General features: G+C 47.3%; 1 protein-coding gene across 3 annotated transcripts in view; it reads right to left on the minus strand.

Moving 5' to 3' along the window:
* The window catches only part of LOC134017083 (inactive dipeptidyl peptidase 10-like), a 117,639-nt gene that overhangs the window by 24,325 nt on the left and 74,304 nt on the right, over nucleotides 1–19,010 (minus strand). For all 3 annotated transcript variants that reach the window (XM_062456387.1, XM_062456385.1, XM_062456386.1), the window contains 2 exons: nucleotides 16,969–17,083; nucleotides 15,756–15,851 (listed from right to left, as the gene is read on the minus strand). In XM_062456387.1, the coding sequence (XP_062312371.1) occupies nucleotides 15,756–15,851; nucleotides 16,969–17,083 (211 nt within the window). The remainder of the gene's footprint in view (nucleotides 1–15,755; nucleotides 15,852–16,968; nucleotides 17,084–19,010) is intronic.

A 19,010-nucleotide genomic window follows, 5' to 3' on the forward strand; every position in this document is an offset into this window, starting at 1 on the left:
CACACCCACACACACAACACACACTCTGTGCAGGGATACAACACACACACACAAATACACAGGCCATGGTTTACTGTAAGAAAACAAGATTGAGATCAGCGAATCCTCCCACCTCTACAGAAAGGAAAAAAAGATTGCTTGTAATAACAGCACCTTGGATCTTGGGAAGCAGCAGTGATTGTAAAATGAAGTTGCTATATATATTCTTCTCATAAAGAGACAAAGTTCCACTGTGCCATAGCAAGGTCGGACCATTTCAATGTCCTCATGCGCATAATTTTTTATCTGGATAACTGTATACTTTTTGTATCTTACTGGCTGGTCTTGTAGTCAAGTATATTGTCTAATAAAATCGTTTTCACATAAAAGCATTTACATTTCCAACATCAACATACAATGCACATAAAAATCATACAGAGATTTTGATGAGGTACATCTACAAACTTATTAAAAAAAAGTACTTCTATCAAACTTTGAATTAACTTATCAATCTATGTCAATAGGGGTTCTGTCTCTGACATGAAGCCCACTGGCCTCTGGCCTGAATCATACAGTGGGAGGCGATCACCTTCTCTGAGGTTTCAGCCAAGCTCATTTGTCCGTCAACGATTTTCTCATTCCCGGCCAATCAGGGCTTGTCGCCGGGCTCTAGTCATTATTGGTTTGACTGATGGGTATTGTGACCCCACTGCACCCAATCACGACCTACACATTTGTATCTGTCATAACCTCTGATACTCTATCACAGCAATGAATGTCATCATCTGACAAAAGTTCTCTACAAATTGAAGGGCCTTACCAAAGATCATCTGTTTTCCTTCTTAGAATGTCTTTCATAATCAAGTGGTCTTGAAATATCCCAGTCTGTCCTCTTTCCTTGCATGCGTGTGAGGAGGACATGTCAGGGTCTTGGCAAGGTTATGTGATGTCACACAGGGTAATGAGAGGTTTTAGAGGTAAACAGATGTGCCCTTGCAAACTTCTGCCTAATCCCAAACAGATGATGTACATTGCTGAGTATGAACAGAGCTGCACATCCCTTAAGGAGTAGTCCTGGCTTCCACAGGAAACGCAGTTAGGTCTGGCGCCCTGACAAGAGAAGAAGAACCATTCCAGTGTAGGGCTTATCAGATGCTCCAGCTACTTGGCTCTCCTCGGGCCCTGCGCACCGCAGATAAAAATAATACTCTCACATCGAGGTCGACCTTGGGTGACTGCTTGGTTGAAATTTGGAAGCAAGTTCCAAGTGACTTTCCTCTCTTAAGATTGTCCTTCAGACCAGTAACCCTGCAAAACTTTGTATTAAAACTTCTTTAGAATCAGAATTCGGTTTATTCTATTCTTTAAGCTAATTTATTGTCTATGCTGTGGTAATTTGGAGAAATTTCCATTTGGCATCCGATGATGAGAGGCTTACAGGATGTAAGGAATCTAACAGATAGAAGAAAGTCACACCCGTGTGATCTTTAAAACATAACCTGCCAGTGATAGGTCTCTCTGAGAGCTGAGCTTGTATCCTTTAATAATGAAACGACCCACGCAGAAAAGTACAAGCTAAGACTCTAATGCATAAGTTATGAGCTACGTCTGTAACCCTGTGAATTATGAATAACCTCTGCCTTGTTGCCACGCCAAAACCCCCAGCTTTAAGGGTTGGCTGCTTAGTATGTTCATACTGCCAGGCTTGGGTAAGTACCATTCAGAGTGCATTGCACAACAAATTACAATGTTAACATTTTATTAAAGATGTGTATATATGTTTAACCCTCGTGCTGCCTTCGGGTCACATGACCCAAAGGTTCATAACGAACCATCGTTGTGTTTACCCAATTTTACCCAATACAAAAACAAATAAAAATAATTTTCTTTTAACCTTCGCAATGTGGGGGGTCTGAGACAGCCCAACGGTTAAAAGAAAATGCTTCACTTTGTTTTTGTATGCGGTAAAGTTGTCGCAATACGACGGTGGGTCACAATGACTGATGGGTCAGAACGACCCGAAGATAACACAAGGGTTAAGAGGTCTTAATGGGCACACTCATTGCTTACTAAATATGTTGCTTACTGATAACTTGATTTCCCCAGCTCTTCCAGCTCCTCAGCATCCGCATGGCGAGTGCCATGCTGGGCCAGGGTGGTGACACCAAGCCAGGTGCCTAATGGAAGGGGCCCCTGTCAGAGCCACATGTGACTGAGAGGTTGTGGCAGGGGCAGGCACTTCCACAAGCTAACACTTGGAGAAATATTGAAGTTAATCATAGTCATTTTCTTTTAAGCCGTCAGTTCTGATTGAGTTCAACCTGAAGTACACCTGATTACGTAACCCAGACATGTGGTGTTCTTCGGGTGGGATTGACAACCGGAATGGGTATTCATCCAACTAAGGCAGAAGCAAAGGATGGCTGGCATTGAAAGATGGCAGCGGTAGACATGCTTAATGGAAACCGCTGTTATGTTTTAATTACCTTTCAATCGTATAATTAACATCTACAAAAACGTACAACACACTTTACACATCAATGCTTCTCAGAGAAAATCATTTTCTTTTAGTTGTTGCTCGAAACAGAGAAATGTTCTCTACTGTAATTCAATATAACCCATTGGCAATTACTAGGCCTAAAGATTGTGTATAATGTTAATAAACTTGTTTTTAATTCAATAAAAGTGATTATTGTTGGAGAGTTCTGTGCAGTGGTTACAATTGGTATCAGTTACTGTCAGATTAGAGACATTAGGCAAAACAATTAGCAATGTTCCCCACAGTAGCCTACAGCAACTGGGTCACATCACATATTAGAGGACATTAACCTGATCCGAGACAATCAAACTGATGAAAACAGAGACTTCAGCCTTCAGGTACGACTTTACTTTTTTGTAAGTAAACCAACTAGTTTGCGTATCACTAAAAAAGATGCTGTGATCAATGAGCCACTCCAAATGTGTATATGAGCAGGGCTCTCAAGTTTTATCAAAAGTGTGGCGTGAGATTACCATACCTGTTGAGGTTTGGGTAAAAACAAATCTGGCTGACGGGAGGGGTGCTGCGCTGGTGATGTTTTCTGATTGGCATTTAACTCTCTATAACACGAGACAACTATCATCTCAGTATGCCTATATGCCTCGTCTATTAATTGTATGCAGTGGGACAAGTTATCCCTTCTCAGCGTGAGAAATTGCTAAAATGCGTGAATCTCACGGCGAATGCTTAGATTCAGAGGCTCGCGGCTAGCTGGCCAAATAACGCGACTTGTTCAAATGGGAAGCGAAGCTGAACTTCTCCTCGGGTCATCCAGCTCACAGCTGATAAATACAGGTGGCGTGCAGGGGCTAAGAGCTAAGGGAGAACATACGAATGAAATATGCAGCGCACAACTAAATTATTTAGTTACGGTTATGTAATGCCTGAACGCTGTGCTTCGCTGTCTCTACGGCTCTCCAGAATGTCACAGTCGGTCAAGCCTCAAGCTAGAACTTGGTACTGTAAAGATTAAACTTGCAAGTGCTTCCAGCCACAGTATTTCTATCCGATAGTAGGCTATCGGGTCTGCCGTACTGTCAGAACTGAAACCACAGATGCAGAGAAGAGGATGTGGTTCAAACAGTTTGAGAGTTCAAAAGATTAAAGTTGTATCATATAAATATAAATGACTAAATGTAAATGTAAATTATATGACAAAGTAGTATGTGATATAATACTTTGGCATTGTAGCCAATGTTATTTGGCTTGTGTATGTCTGAAAAATACAGTAGCCTAAAATGTTTTACTAAATGTTGATGTTCATTATCGTACACACGTAGCCTATAGCTGTTTAACTCGGAACACGATATAAAAAAGGGAGGAGGAATCTTCGGAGCGGCATCTTGTTGTGACATGGTAGGCCTACTAGCTAACTTTTTTTTGTATGTATTTCGTACTGTACTGACAGAATAGCATAGTCCGTCGTTCTTTTCAATGCTAAGCATTTTAGAACAACCCTAAAAAGTTGGTTTTACCGACCACTCACCGTGGGATTCGCTTGATCCAGCTCATCCGTTCTCCCACTTGATTAGCTAGCCTACTTCCACAACAAAAGCTAGCTAACGACCATGACGTGTATATCGCCATCGCACAACCTCTTGACTGGTATCCTCATTCAGTTTTTAGTACACAAGGATGATAAACAAGCTATTTTTATATAATGGGAACACATTTAGTTTTTTCAATGGCATACGATGTCAGACATCCCAACCTGCAGAGACTCATTTGATTTGAAGACACAAACCAACGTACCTGCATTCTGACAGCGCTTCAATGGAGACTATAGCAGCTAACCACTTGATACCGTTAGAAAACTGCTGCTCTGAGTGATGCAGTGTGTGAGTTTTAAAATAGTAGTTTTTGACAATCAATTGCCACCCCAAATAAAAGACTGGCTAGAGCTGGCCTCCCCAGAAATAATGTCCTGGCTACGCCCCTGGTGTATAGTAGGCTACGGGTGTGTGTGTCGACCTAAACACTTTTTGCTGGTAAATTATGTATCAGTTGTGTCAATCAGGATGTGCGTGAGTGATTCAGCCATGATGAGATGCTACGTTTCATCCACAGTGCAGATCTAAGTTCTGGATGGATACAGCGAGAGGGCCTATAATGAGTTCTTCTTCCAGTCCACTTCTCTAGGCACTTCACCTTTAAACTCTCAAGTTTATTTTATTTTTTTAACACTTCACTAACCATACAGTTGGCTCAGCGATGCATTTAATTCACTTTCCATGTCATTTCATGAGCATTCGTCCATCACACAAACACTAAGACAACACAAATGATCTGATGCACGATCAACTTGGTGTGTGTGTAGCCGTGTAAATCAGATAAACTCACTCCTACAGAACACAGAACACCCACGCCAGCAGTGCTAGATTTTCGTTAACGTACCCTATAGGTATTGGTAGCGCCCGAGGAATCGGAAGTGGCGGGTTTGAACCCGGGTGCGGGTGAACATCGGACCAGTGTAACTCCGATGGTAGTGAGTCCACGTCTTTTACATGTTAAGATTGTGACAGCAGACACATTCTGTTGTGATATAGAAACTACAAAGGCCTGTTGAATGTCTCTCACAACAAGCAATCTTCATCACGACTGTAACCACGGCAGCAGCTTTTGCACTTCAGCATTTCTGTGTTCGGTATCACTGTCCACCGCATCCTGATTGCCGTGGTTCCCCAGGCGCCGTGGTTCCCCAGGGGCCCAGGCAGCACTCGCCTCCAACCAGTGGCGTCCTGTTCAAAGGTGCCCTTTCCACATCCCTCAGCACCTGCACACCCTGCTTCTCCCGCCCCACAGCGGACATCAGCGAGGCCCGTCCCCTTTGGCACAAACAGCTGCATCAGCTCAAGGTCCTTTCATCCCTCGATCGCTTCCAGAGAACAGAGCTGGCGCCAAAGGTTTGTATATATATATCTTTTATACAGCCAAAGTATTGACTTCTGAAAAGCAGAAATCTCATTGAGGTGTTTTCTCCCGACGTGTATGTAGAGGGGAATGCTAGGGAAAAATATGGTTGTGTTAGAAGATGTCCTTCAAAGGATGCCATTATAGAGGTGTGTGAGAAAATGTGCCGACAGCAGAAACGCAATCTCTTGGCACTGTACAGAATGGATTGTGTGTTATTACATATTATAAGTCAAACATTCACAAAAGGTTTGGAGAAGGAAAACATACCCTTATCTTGCTGAATCTGGCCTTTTATGAACAATCTGCATGTTTACCCCAGCTATCAGTTTGACTAAGTGGTCAAACTATCAACAAAACCTCGTTTTCAAAAAATCAGACTAGCTCACCCGTGTGCTTGTCCACAGGTGTGTGTTGATGGGCAGTGGTGTCAGGTGTGTGTGTGGCGCTATCAGGTGTGCGTGGTGTCAGGTGTGTGTGTGTGACACTGTCAGGTGTGTGTGTGTGGTGTCAAGTGTGTACGTGGATGACTGCGTTCAGGATCAGGGCTGGGTGTTTTTAATTGTTCCCCAGGGAGTGGTTTCTCCCTCTGGTGATGGACAGGTGGCCATGCCACGCTTCACAGGTCTACTCTAATTGGGATCCTCTAGTTGGTACGCGTGTGGTGCCCTCTCATTCGCTAAAGTGGGTTGAGTGGTGGCAGGATGTTTTGGAGAGCGGACGTGTGGTAAATAATGAGTGAGAGGAGAGGGTCTCTGAGGTGTTTGAGAAGAATGAGAGCAGGTTGAAGGACGACAAACATCACAGGAAAATGAGGCACAATCCTTCCACAGCTGTGAGGTTCCATTTTTACACATTTAAATAGCGAACTTGCTACTCAATACAAAACAAGGCAGTTTTCTAGGATACTGCTCATGCTTGCAGGTATAGTATGGATCATAGTAGATCATTTTTACACAATACAGTCATTACCATCTAGAGAGACCTAGGTGTTCCTCAGGTGCTACCAAACTAGCAGTTGTCTGAAGATGGTTTGCTGGACTGTTGCATCTGTGGAACAGAACATTAAGGCTGAAGGAAGGAAAGCCTTGTCTCTAAAGACCCAGGAGTTAAAAAAGAGCTAAAAGCAGAGTCTAACCCCACAAATATGTCACATTCTTACCTTCAGGCTCCCGTCAGGGAGGGACCTCCCAGTAGCCTTTCTAAGTGACAGATTGTGTCTGGGTGTCCCAAGCAGAACTGTGGCTCAGACCAATCTCAATATTACTCAGTGAACCTCGCACGGTTTGCATTTTAAAGAAGTAGAAACAGACAGCATGAAGAAGAAGGGGTGGGGGGGGGGGGGAACGGAAGAAAAAAAATAAAAACACAAAAAAAGAAACTGGAGTGGGTCCCATGTCCTAAAAACCCTGCGCTGTCGTTTGCCGGGTTACCGAGGCAACCGGTCGAAAGCGAGCAAGTCACCTTTCCCCGTGTTCTGGCAAGGGGTGGTGGGGTGGGGGGCCTGCGTGGTATAGCCTACTGTGAATCCTTAAAGAGGGGCTTTATCAAGTACAGCTCTCTCTGTTCCTGAGAGGTCTATATGCAAACCAGACATCTGTAACTCAGTACGTCTTCCTGACACTGGGACAGGGTTGCATCAGACAGACGGAACATGGAGAAGGCCATCAGAGGCGGGAAGCTGAAAGTGGCTTGGATGTTCTATACTGTCAGTGCAATCTGTCTGCTGTTATTTTTGTTCGCCATACGATAATGAGTTAGCTGCTGTAATTGATGTTTTCTTGCTGCACTGATGTGGTGACAGTGATGTGGTTGGTAAATACTGCCTGTTCCTTTACTCTGACCCCTGACAAAGCACTGATACGTCTTCTTCTGCTGTACTTAATCTACGCACTACTTGTATGTCGTTTTGGACAAAAGAGTCTACTAAATGAAGACAATGTAGCCTAATGTCAATTGTAAACGTTAACTCTTTATTTATCTCAACCAGATCATTCATGATCTTTCTCCAGCATGATGCTGTCCACTCCTCGCTCTCCCTGCCCAGGGTTAGGGTTACAACTCACTCTCCCTGCCCACGGCCTGACAGCTCCTCACTCCTTCTGTCACACCGCTCTGACATTCATTACGTACAGTCCATGCCCGAGGAAAGTATCTGACTAACCATCTCTTTGTTTCACTCTCCTTTCCATTCCTCCCCTTCGACAGAGGCGCGGGCAGATGGACTGTCAGTCATGTTGCCGTGACGCCCGGAGGTTTCAGGAGCGAGGGGCGACGCCCCAAACAGACCCGCGTCTGAACGAGAGGGAGATGCTTTTCCAAAGAAATTCTGTTTATCAAATGTGACAGCGCGAAAGGTTGCGTTAACACCGTTGCCATGGCGATGGAGGGGAAGGGGGGAGGGAGAGGAGGAGAGTGGGAGGGAGCATAGTGTTTTTTTGGGGGGGGGGGGTGGAAATTAAAAATAAATACAACATCTTTATTTAAAGGTTCTCTTGTGGCCTACAGTCTCATGTCTCAGTTTTAGAAGTGGCCTCAGACCCCTGCTGTTACCAGGACGGTGTTCCAGACCCTCCTGTCTTGGGGTAATCAGCGACATCTGGATGTGGACGTTTCAATGACAGCCATGATTGGTGTGCATGAGCACAGAACATGTACTGGTCTGGAGGGAGCGGCTAGTATTATTCCTCTGGGCGACTGTCCAACATAAGTGTTCAATGTGGACTTTCAATTTCACAAGGAAATTATGGATTAGGGCCTAGATTAGGTTGCCTATTAAACAATGAAACAGTTTCGACTGACTTGTAGACTACAGATGTTGTAGGGGTTTATTGGCGGTTGGGGAACTTGATGGCAAGTCGATGTATGGTCTCTTCATGCAAGTATGGATGAAATGCAGGAGAATTAAACACTGTTTTGTTTAACTCATGCAAACTATTCACTCCTCATTCATGTTTTAGGAGTACAAGTCCAATGTCTTTAGCCCTGCATAACCCTAACGCTGCCCACATAATCATCGTTTTCAAAGGTGTCAGGTAAATGGAAACTCCAATACTCTAATGGAGGCCTGAGACTGTTGGTGTGATTGAGGCAGAGCTATGGATTTCCCTGTAATGCATGCCGGTCCAAATTCCCCAGCATTCGGCAGCAAACAGTGTTTTAATTTGTAACGGAGCTTTTCATTTCAAGCCTCCTTCCTGCCTATTGATCTATACCTGGATGTACGGAGAATCTCCTCTATATTTGACACACAAAACCACCCCAGAGCGCTCGGCTAAGCAAATGATATTTATCAGCCTCTCCCGTTTCTTCAAAAAGACCAATCTGAACTAATGGGTTCAGACCACAACCAGCCAAACACACACACACACACACACACACACACACACACACACACACACACACACACACTCCTCACAGGAGTCAAGGCCAGGTTTGAACACAGCACCAAAGGTGCTCATCAGCTCATCAATCAGAATCCCTCCAAGCCTTAGGGATGAATAGTAATTCACATCTCTAAATTATTGCGTCGTGTTTTATAACCCTTGGTAAAAGGGTTATAAAGGGTTAAAACCTTGGTAAAAAAAAAGAAGGAAGTACTAAAATGAACTGTAAAGTAAATGGGCACGTGCCACTCCAGCCCCCCAGCTGCTAACCTTCAGTACTTGAATGCTCGACCTTATTTGTTTGGCTGTTATTTTTCTCCTCTCCTTTTAATACAGTCATTATTTAGGAGTGAGGCGAGGCCAGCTCACAGAAGCAAACAACTGGAGCACAGAAATAGGGACGCAGCTCTGCTTTGTGAGCTTTGTAAACACTCCTGCTACAGTTCTCTCTCTCTCTCTCTCTCTCTCTCTCTCTCTCTCTCTCTCTCTCTACAGTACTACACCAGCTTAATGATGCTGGAAGCAGTTTGGCTGAAAGGGAAAGATGGTCCTTGGATGATTCTACATGCTGAATCTGAATCTCAAGACGCGGTCGTGGGCACAACGCACAACACTGCACACTACACCACACAACACACACCCCATCTGTGTCCTTCTGTTTCTGACCTCCGCCGTGTTTGTGTGTGTGCTGGTGGTTCCTTGCCTTAAACACAACATGCTAGGAAATGTCAACTTTTTGCTTGAATGGCCAACCTTGCTGCTTGTGAACTTGTGTTACCTATGTGAACAGTAGGATGTTATATTGCGTAGTATGTAGTACATGCCTTACTTTTGATCTAGAATGAAGGATGTTGAGGGAAAACCATTGGTCTGGTGGTCACAAAACAAGTGTTCCAGTGTTCAAGAGTACAGAAACCCACTATCAATTGTTGGTGATGATTTTTCCCTCCTCGACAGAGGCCTGGGCAGTGACATGAGGATATGAACTCAATGTGGTTTGACGGCAGGAGTCTCTGCTCTCTTGGTTGGTGGGCAAGGTCAACACACAGAGAAAGAGAGAGAGAGAATAAGTCTACCTGGATGACACAATCTGTGGATCCACACACAGTAGAGCCAAGTTGTTCGAACGAGCCGCTCGCCTGTCACACAGCTGAGTTTTCGCAGAGTTCCAACGGGCAGCGACGAAACTCTCCGACTCAGCCGGGTCCTGCCAGCTTCACACTCTCCTTCCATACATCACTGTCCCTTCTCATTGGCCCTCCCTCCCCTCTGCATCCAGGTGAGAGACAATCAATACCAAGCCTCGTTAGGACACCACTAAACGGTCTTCCACGACTGCCGAGTCATCGTTAAAGATGCTTCTGCTGTTACCATAGTCACCCCCCCCCCCTTCTCTCACCCCCTTACAATCCATACTGCACGATTTCCACCACACTGTTGCAAACTCCAGGCTTAACCCCGAGAAGATCCTGTCAGCTTCCATACAGTGGAGGGTGTCTGTGCTACTGTGTACATCCAGGAAGAGGCGGGACAATCTCAGGGCCTCCGCAGGTGGAAATGGGGTACTGCAGTTTCACGCTAACTGGAAGGGTGCCGATTGGTATCCAGTTGCTCTGTGATGGGATTGAGAAATCAATAGAAGTCCACTGTGCAAGGTAGCCAGTATCCCTGGCTAGTAACAACAGGGAACCACTGATAGTCTCAAGTTCAGATAATGAGAATCAACGGGCGTCTGAGTAAGTCATTTCCACCTGGCACACACACACTCATTCTCTCACACACCACACACACACACACGCTCGCTCACACACTACACACACCTCAGGGCAGGAGGTCTCCTTGAGAGGCTATGAGCTATGTTTCACTCTCCCCCACTATCTCAGCCTGTCACTCTCCTTGCCACCTTCTCCCGCTCCCACCATGACCACTTCCTGTTCCTGTGTGTGTGTGCGTGTGTGTGTGTGTGCATGTGTGTGTGTAAGTGTGACCACCTTCCTGTTTCTCTCTCCAGCATTTCATCTTCTGTTTTCCTGCTACACCGGACAGTTACCGACACTGGTTTCAGCCCTGGCCTGCGTTCAAATCTCTTGGAAACTGTTTGTCCTGTGAGTGATTAGTGAGAATGTCTAACAAAAAGACAGGAAGTGACAAAGAGAGGAAGCAACAGAGTATGTTTACTTGTTTCACATTTCAATCGTTTCTTCCCCAGAGGGAAGATAATGGGCAAGCCAAGAGTAAAACAGAACTGATTGGTTTCACAGCAGCTCGACAACATTAAAATAATAGAAACGAATTACTTGAGCTTCACTGAGGCCCCCCACCCCACTATCCCATTTTTAGCAATTCTTTCCAAACTATTTTGACTTTGGGGAGAATGTGAGAGGAGAGAATAGATTAGACCCCTCATCACCCTATAGCTTCTTCCATCTCCCTCCCCCCTCCCTCCCTTCATCCATCCCTCCCGCCCTCCCCCCTCCCTTCATCCATCCCTCCCGCCCTCCCTTCATCCATCCATCCCTCCCTCCCGCCCTCCCTTCATCCATCCCTCCCGCCCTCCCTTAATCCATCCATTCCTCCCGCCCTCCCCCCTCCCTTCATCCATCGATCCCTCCCGCCCTCCCCCCTCCCTTCATCCATCCCTCCCACCCTCCATGCGTAGCTGCTTGTCTGCAAAGAGGGGCTGACAAAGTGCTGCATGGTGCCATTTATACCCTCTGAGTTCACACACACACGCACGCACACACACGCACACACACACACGCACACACACGCACACAGGAACATTCTCTCTCTCATGCCCTACCGCATAGCTTAGGGAGTCTCTAATGTTAATTAATGGGAGTCACCGGAGCATGCAGTTTCTAATTAACCCCAGGGAACGTTGCAGCAGATGCATGCAAGTGGAAACCCCCTCTTAAACCCGGGCGCCATTGTAGCCCTGCAGATCCGTTTCTTGTCCTCTAGCCATCCGTGCTCCGAGAGCCACTTTGCAGATCACCGACGCCCAACCACGACAACGATGCGTCCAATCGCTTCGGCTTCCTCTGCTTTCTGCTGATCAGCAGGGGAATACGGCCTAATTGACTTAATTATGTCGCTAATCAGGTAAATGAATAGAAGTCATGGAGGATGGCTGCTGGGTGGGAGTCTTGGGACTGAATAAGGTGCCGAGGGGTGGAGGAGAGGAGGGGTGGAGGAGAGGAGGGGTGGAGGAGAGGAGGAGCAGAGGGGTGCAGGAGAGGAGGGGTGGAGGAGAGGAGGGGTGGGGTGGAGGAGAGGAGGGGTGGAGGAGAGGAGGAGCAGAGGGGTGCAGGAGAGGAGGGGTGGAGGAGAGGAGGGGTGGAGGAGAGGAGGAGCAGAGGGGTGCAGGAGAGGAGGGGTGGAGGAGAGGAGGGGTGGAGGAGAGGAGGGGTGGAGGAGAGGAGGAGCAGAGGGGTGCAGGAGAGGAGGGGTGGAGGAGAGGAGGGGTGGAGGAGCAGAGGGGTGCAGGAGAGGAGGAGCAGAGGGGTGCAGGAGAGGAGGAGCAGACGGGTGCAGGAGAGGAGGAGCAGAGGGGTGCAGGAGAGGAGGGGTGGAGGGGAGGAGGAGCAGAGGGGTGCAGGAGAGGAGGAGCAGACGGGTGCAGGAGAGGAGGGGTGGAGGAGAGGAGGAGCAGAGGGGTGCAGGAGAGGAGGGGTGGAGGAGAGGAGGAGCAGAGGGGTGCAGGAGAGGAGGGGTGTGACACAGTTCAAGCATCCTCCACATCATGTGTCGATCCAGACGGAGGCATAGAGACAGAAGGAGAGGACAGCATCAGTCTGTAGCTGGCGTAATTACCTTTGCATCCCAAGCTCACCTAGATCGCCTACCCGCCTAACCCGCTCGCCAGCTGCTTTATTATGTCCACAGAAGCAGTGTTCTTCTCTGCTTCCAACCCCGAGCCCCTGGCCAGGCAGTGACTCTGTAACCCGGGGCTGTAGCCCTGTGCCAAAATGTGTGTTTAGAAGGAGGAGGGTGTGTTTGTTAGGGGAGAGGGAGAGGGGGGTTGGTGGTCTAGAGTGAGAGTAATGCGAGGCATCAGAGCACTCATGTGTGCCAAGGTGTTCACCTCTGGGACACGAGGCAGGTGAGATGCATCATCGCCCTGTGGAAAAAATCTTCCTCACCGGTGAAAAACTTAGGAATGTTATGTAGCATCCTGCGTCAGCATGTGTCACCATGAGGGACGAGGAGCTCATTCCAGAAGACCTACAGGAGCTACTATACGTCTGCCCTTTGAAATGACCCGTCCATCCTATAGGTCAGGGAGCTGTTGATCTGCCGTATTATTACATTACATTTAGTCATTTAGCAGACATTCTTATCCAGAGCGACTTACAGTAAGTACAGGGACATTCCCCCGAGGCAAGTAGGGTGAAGTGCCTTGCCCAAGCATGACCGGCTATCGAACTGGCAACCTTCGGATTACTAGCCCGACTCCCTCACCACTCAGCCACCTGACTCCCATTGTATTATTACTGTCTGTTGGGAGTGTGACTCTGTGACAGAGTTGCATTGTAAAGATCTTGACAAGGCATGAGCGGATAGGGAAATATCTTAGACATCATGAGGAGGCTGGGGGTAGGAGAGGCTGGAGGGAGAGGCTGGGGAGAGGAGAGGCTGGGGAGAGGAGAGGTTGGGGGGGGGGCTGTGGGGAGGAGGCTGGGGGGGAGGCTGGGGGGAGGAGAGGCTGGGGGGAGGGGGCTGGGGGGGAGGCTGGGGGGAGGAGAGGCTGGGGGGAGGGGGCTGGGGGGAGGGGGCTGGGGGGAGTGTTGGCCAACAGTGACTGTCACACACACGTGGAGGTGGTAATATCCAGGCACATACTATCCACACAGATACACACACATACTGTAGATACACACACACACATTATGAAACAACAGCTGGATGTCTGTCACACTTCACACAAGTGCGTGCATTAGCCAGATGTCCCCAAGTAACGTTCACACTGATCTTCATTAATAACAACCGGACTCACACCGGAATTACAATTCATTACCAAACAACGACACACAAACGCTAATTACACCCAACTAAGATGAATGAAAGACTAATGGATTGACGAACAGAGGGTATGGAGAGACCGACAGGACAGACAGACAGACTGGGAGAGGTTAGATGGAGGAAGTATATGAAGAGATTGAGTAGCTAATGACTATGAGACTATGAGTCTCTGGGCACCTGTTCAAATAGGCTTTGACGATCACCATAATCATCATTACCGTTCTGGACCCGAACCATGATGTTCCAGGGGAACATCGCTGCATTAAATATCGTCTCCATTACCTCAGCTGTGAGGATACACAGTCCCTGACAAACCACCGCGCTCTGGAGAACTTATTTCACTTGCCATTTATTCCTTCAAAGTACCCATTCCTTCAAACTAATCATCTGGTCCTTGCATCCATTTCCGGCAAAGCATCCAACAGCTTCACAACAGCTCTGATTATTAATCTCTCTGTCTCCAAAGACCACTGTCGCATGCGCCCAAGTGAGTCCTCATCAATCAATACTCCTACAGAACTGTGTCTGCAATCTACAATCTGTTGCATCAGAGCCAGCTACAAGTATACTTGAGCCAGACCATATTACACCAAATCATACTGTTCATGATCATCTAAACCCCGGAGTAATTTTAATAACACTTTTCCGCTTTGATCATCGCACTTCAGGCACGTGGTTCAGGCATAGGTTTCTGTTCATCTTGTCTGTCCTTTACAACTATTCTACTCATCTACTCCTTAAAAAAAACACAATCAATCCTTCCTCTCCCACACAACCTGTCTATCTGTTATCTCTTCTCATTTGTCCGAGATCCATTTTGTCCCCATCCATCCTCCAAACCCGCTAGGAACCTTGCTGTCTGAGTGCCGCAGCTCAGTCTCAGCTCTCTCAGTCTCTAGCCCCGGGTCATCTGGTGGAATGAGATGGCGTTGTAGGAGGTAGAAAAGAAAATGTCACCAGGGGATGAAATATTGATGGACAGGAAGGCCATATCCCCCCCCCCACACACACACACCCCTCCCTTGCCCTCGGGTGAACAGCGGAATCACGCCATTTGCGGGCTGAAGATTCGGAAACAACACACACAAACAAGCACATCTAATGGCACTCTGTGGAGGAGGCTGGAGGCCGGCGCCAGGTTGAACACGCTCCCTCACGTGATAAAGAAGATCTGTTCTAATCTGCAGCGGCTTCCACCCTGTGATCCAATTTAGTTTTAGAACCAAACATAACTCCAGTTTATTTGCATCCACAGACATTCGATTAACATACAAGCCCTCTGCAGCAAACGAGGAACCGATACGGTAAATAGTCCACGTGCGAACCCACACTCCTAAAAAGGGGGCGTCACGATTCCCTTAATCAGGTGCTAAACAGGGTCAAGGGTCAAACTCAGGAGCTCTTAACATGTTGAGCATCAAAACATAAAACAGTTGTTTTTGGGATGCAGCACTGTATAATGATATGTTGCTTGTGTCAAGCGAGATATTTTCAAGGGGTGTTTTGTGTGAATATGCAAAATGGTGCGTTGAGGAAGACAGCAGCTTTCTAACCGCTCTGGTGATTGATGCAGGTGTAATTAATGGTGGCGCTTTGAAAACTTGGGAATCGTGTTCTCGGGCGTTCTCTGCTCATTGCAGTCTCACAAAACACACATACACCAGGGAGGACAAAATCCTACCTGTCCATAATATAACAGGATTTTACAATCGACCTAAAGCCAAAACAGCCAGGTGAACGTCTTACCACACATAGTTGTTTTGTCAAAAAATAAAGCAAGCTTCAGAGAGGTCTGTTAGAACACAAGTGACCTTTCGTTGGCGAATAACGACCACCAATTCAGCTAGAGAACATCTCACTCAGTTCTTAATGCCAGCCAATCACAGCAGTTTAGCAAATACAGGTGTGATGCTCACCATTAATCCATTTGGCTTCAGGGTCGTGGACCATAAACTGGGGTTTGAACAGATCCTCCACGGCCAGTTTGGAGTCACTCCCAGCCTGGGTATCCACTGAAAATACAAACCATGGATTCAAGACCACGTAAGAAAAACACTTTAATTGAAAGTTAATGTTCATCGTTATTATTATCATCGAATGTATGGCAGATCCCCAGTGTGATACATGAACTCCCTGCTCTGTGTGAGTCAGATAACACACTGACATATGGAAGCCAAGACAACACATCCATTAGAACAGTCTATATCTGTCATTTTAAAGTTGAAGAAAAGAGCATAAAAGGTTGAACATGAAGATTCATAGAATAGAGTGGAGCTGACTGCCACTAGAGATATTTGCTAGTAATATATTCATGATTTATACAGTAATACCGTACTTTCTTGGTCAGTTACTGTAGCTGACTCAGATGACTTAAGGGCAAAACAATCCCTGTACACCACGGCTGGCTAATTAGTAACACCACCCGTGGTGCCACCTGCGGCTGGTCCCCAAAAATTAAACCACGTCTCTAAAAGTTACACCAACATTCCGTAAATAAAAAGAGTCAACAGAATCACACACATGCACAGACATCCAGCCATCCATCCTGACAGACAGAAACACAACAGGGATTCCTAGCATGTTCATTAACGTGAGCAAACCATCAAATCCTTCAGCAGCGCTAGAACATTTTTTTTTTTGGTATGAAATGTCAAGCCTTTAGGAGAAGAGAACAGCTTTTGACAAATGATTAAGTACATTTGCACTGGTTCAGCCTGTGGGAAGGAGCGGAGGGATGATCATTTGGGATGTCAGCCGTGTTGTCTTGCAGTGGATAGCAACTCCTTGTAAATTCATACTTAACAAACAACTACCTGCTCATGTAAAACACAATGCTTGAGTCCACTGTTTTCAATTGCCAGTATATAGATTTATTGGAGAAAATGGACATTGAGTTGCATTGAGAGATGGAGGACTTACTCTAAGTGGGGAATGCTTGTATCAGTTCAAGGTGAAGCACAAAGGCTTTGTGGAACAACCGTCCTTTCTATCTCAAGACAAAGAATGCAGTTGTATTTGTGTGATGCCTGGCATCAGAGCTGTTATCATCTTTATTAAATGTATTGAGTGTTTAGCAGAAACCCTGTCTGGATTGGTTTGCGAGCAGTATTAACTGTATTGTGAGTTTACCTGGAGTAAGAAGGATGACGGACATGGTGATCAGAGAACACACGGCCAGGATGACCAGGAGAGCGATGGCGATGCCTTTCCAGTTCCTCTGAGAAGGGCTGCCTCCTCCCAGGTCCTGAGAGAGAGAGAGGGGGGTGGAGAGGGAGAGAGAGAGTAGAAAGTAGACGTTAGGCATCTTGATTGATACTTTGGGTGTTTTAGAAAGCACTAAGCAGAGCATTTCAACAACCATAAGAACCCTTTGACAAGCCTAACCAGTGTCTCAGTCAGACAGGCCTATTCCAGATCCTTATGATTACTGCTCTTTGATTACCGACCACGCCTTTAAAGACGGAGACCTGAGGGACTGGGAGAGTGGCCTGAGCTGCTGAACATGCTCATGAAAGGCATTAAGACAAACATCTATTGATGAGGACTGACTGAACAAATACCACCAGTAGTGGTAGATGTGGGAGCTGAATGTCTGTGTTTCTCCTCAGAGCTGTGCTGGGTGTCTGTGTTTCTCCTCAGAGCTGTGGTGGGCGTCTGTGTTTCTCCTCAGAGCTGTGGTGGGCGTCTGTGTTTCCCCTCAGAGCTGTGGTGGGCGTCTGGGTTTCTCCTCAGAGCTGTGCTGGGCATCTGTGTTTCCCCTCAGAGCTGTGGTGGGCGTCTGTGTTTCTCCTCAGAGCTGTGTTGGGCATCTGTGTTTCTCCTCAGAGCTGTGGTGGGCGTCTGTGTTTCCCCTCAGAGCTGTGGTGGGCGTCTGGGTTTCTCCTCAGAGCTGTGGTGGGCATCTGTGTTTCTCCTCAGAGCTGTGGTGGGTGTCTGTGTTTCTCCTCAGAGCTGTGTTGGGCATCTGTGTTTCTCCTCAGAGCTGTGGTGAGCGTCTGGGTTTCTCCTCAGAGCTGTGGTGGGCGTCTGTGTTTCTCCTCAGAGCTGTGGTGGGCGTCTGTGTTTCTCCTCAGAGCTGTGGTGGGCGTCTGTGTTTCTCCTCAGAGCTGTGGTGGGCGTCTGTGTTTCCCCTCAGATCTGTGGTGGGCGTCTGTGTCGAGCCGCACGGCAGCGTATATCGTCACCACACCTGTGGTGGGGCTCAGATTAATCTGCGTGGCGGGGATCAACAATTAACATGGCCAACTTCGATGGTGTTTTGTGCTGAACGAAATCTACATCGCGGCGGGATGCGGTGCACTGCATGGGGGTTCTCGCAAATACCCCATAATAATTCCTAACCAGGATTTCAAGGCTGAGCAGTATTTTTCCAGAGCTCACCGAATCGGCTTCCCACACTGTGACCCTAACCCCTCCCTTTCTCTTTTCCTCTTTTCCGGGGCCAAACGAATGCAGTGGCATAAACAATCACTCTACCTACAGCGTCTTCCTTCGCCCATCACAACCCAAACAGAGCTGACCGATTCAGACAGCAACGCTCGCCAACCTGACGGGTCCACAGGTCGCCATGGCTACCAAAGGACAGGGCACACACTCTCAGGTGTGGTTGTGGTTTGCGTTTGTGTGACGACCACGCCCAGGGGTCACACACCTGTCTCTCGCCCTCCAGCCCTGCAGGGAGAACGGGACTCTCTCATCCTCATCTGCTGCCTCTGATAAGGCAAGACTCCCCCACAGCCTCAATTACCCAGAACACCCTGCGGGAGGATGGACAGGGATTAGTGGCCAACGACCCAGAGCTGAGATGTGGTTGGCTGGTGGTAAGTTAAAATGGCCAATTAGACCCAAGTCAACCTTGAACCTTTCAAAAAAAAAAAAAAACAGATAAAGCTTTTTGCACGTCTGTCACACGTTTTGGGATCCTGGACTTGGAAATGGATTTTCTTGGGTGCGTGTCTCAGATGGTTGACAGGTGGGTGTGAAGCTGCCCCGTGCCCCCGGCTGCAGACAGACATTACCAGGTCTCCGGAGCCCCATTCTGGCGAGGCGGCGTTCACGTTTCCACCCCCGTGATGGCCTGCCCTCGTCTGAGGGGGACTCACTGACGGCCCCCCAAAGGCTCAGAAAGCTGATCTATTATCAGGGCCGCCACTCATTTCATTAATACCACA

This window comes from Osmerus eperlanus, chromosome 3 (assembly GCF_963692335.1).
Source record: "Osmerus eperlanus chromosome 3, fOsmEpe2.1, whole genome shotgun sequence".
NCBI classification, from domain to species: Eukaryota; Metazoa; Chordata; class Actinopteri; order Osmeriformes; family Osmeridae; genus Osmerus; species Osmerus eperlanus.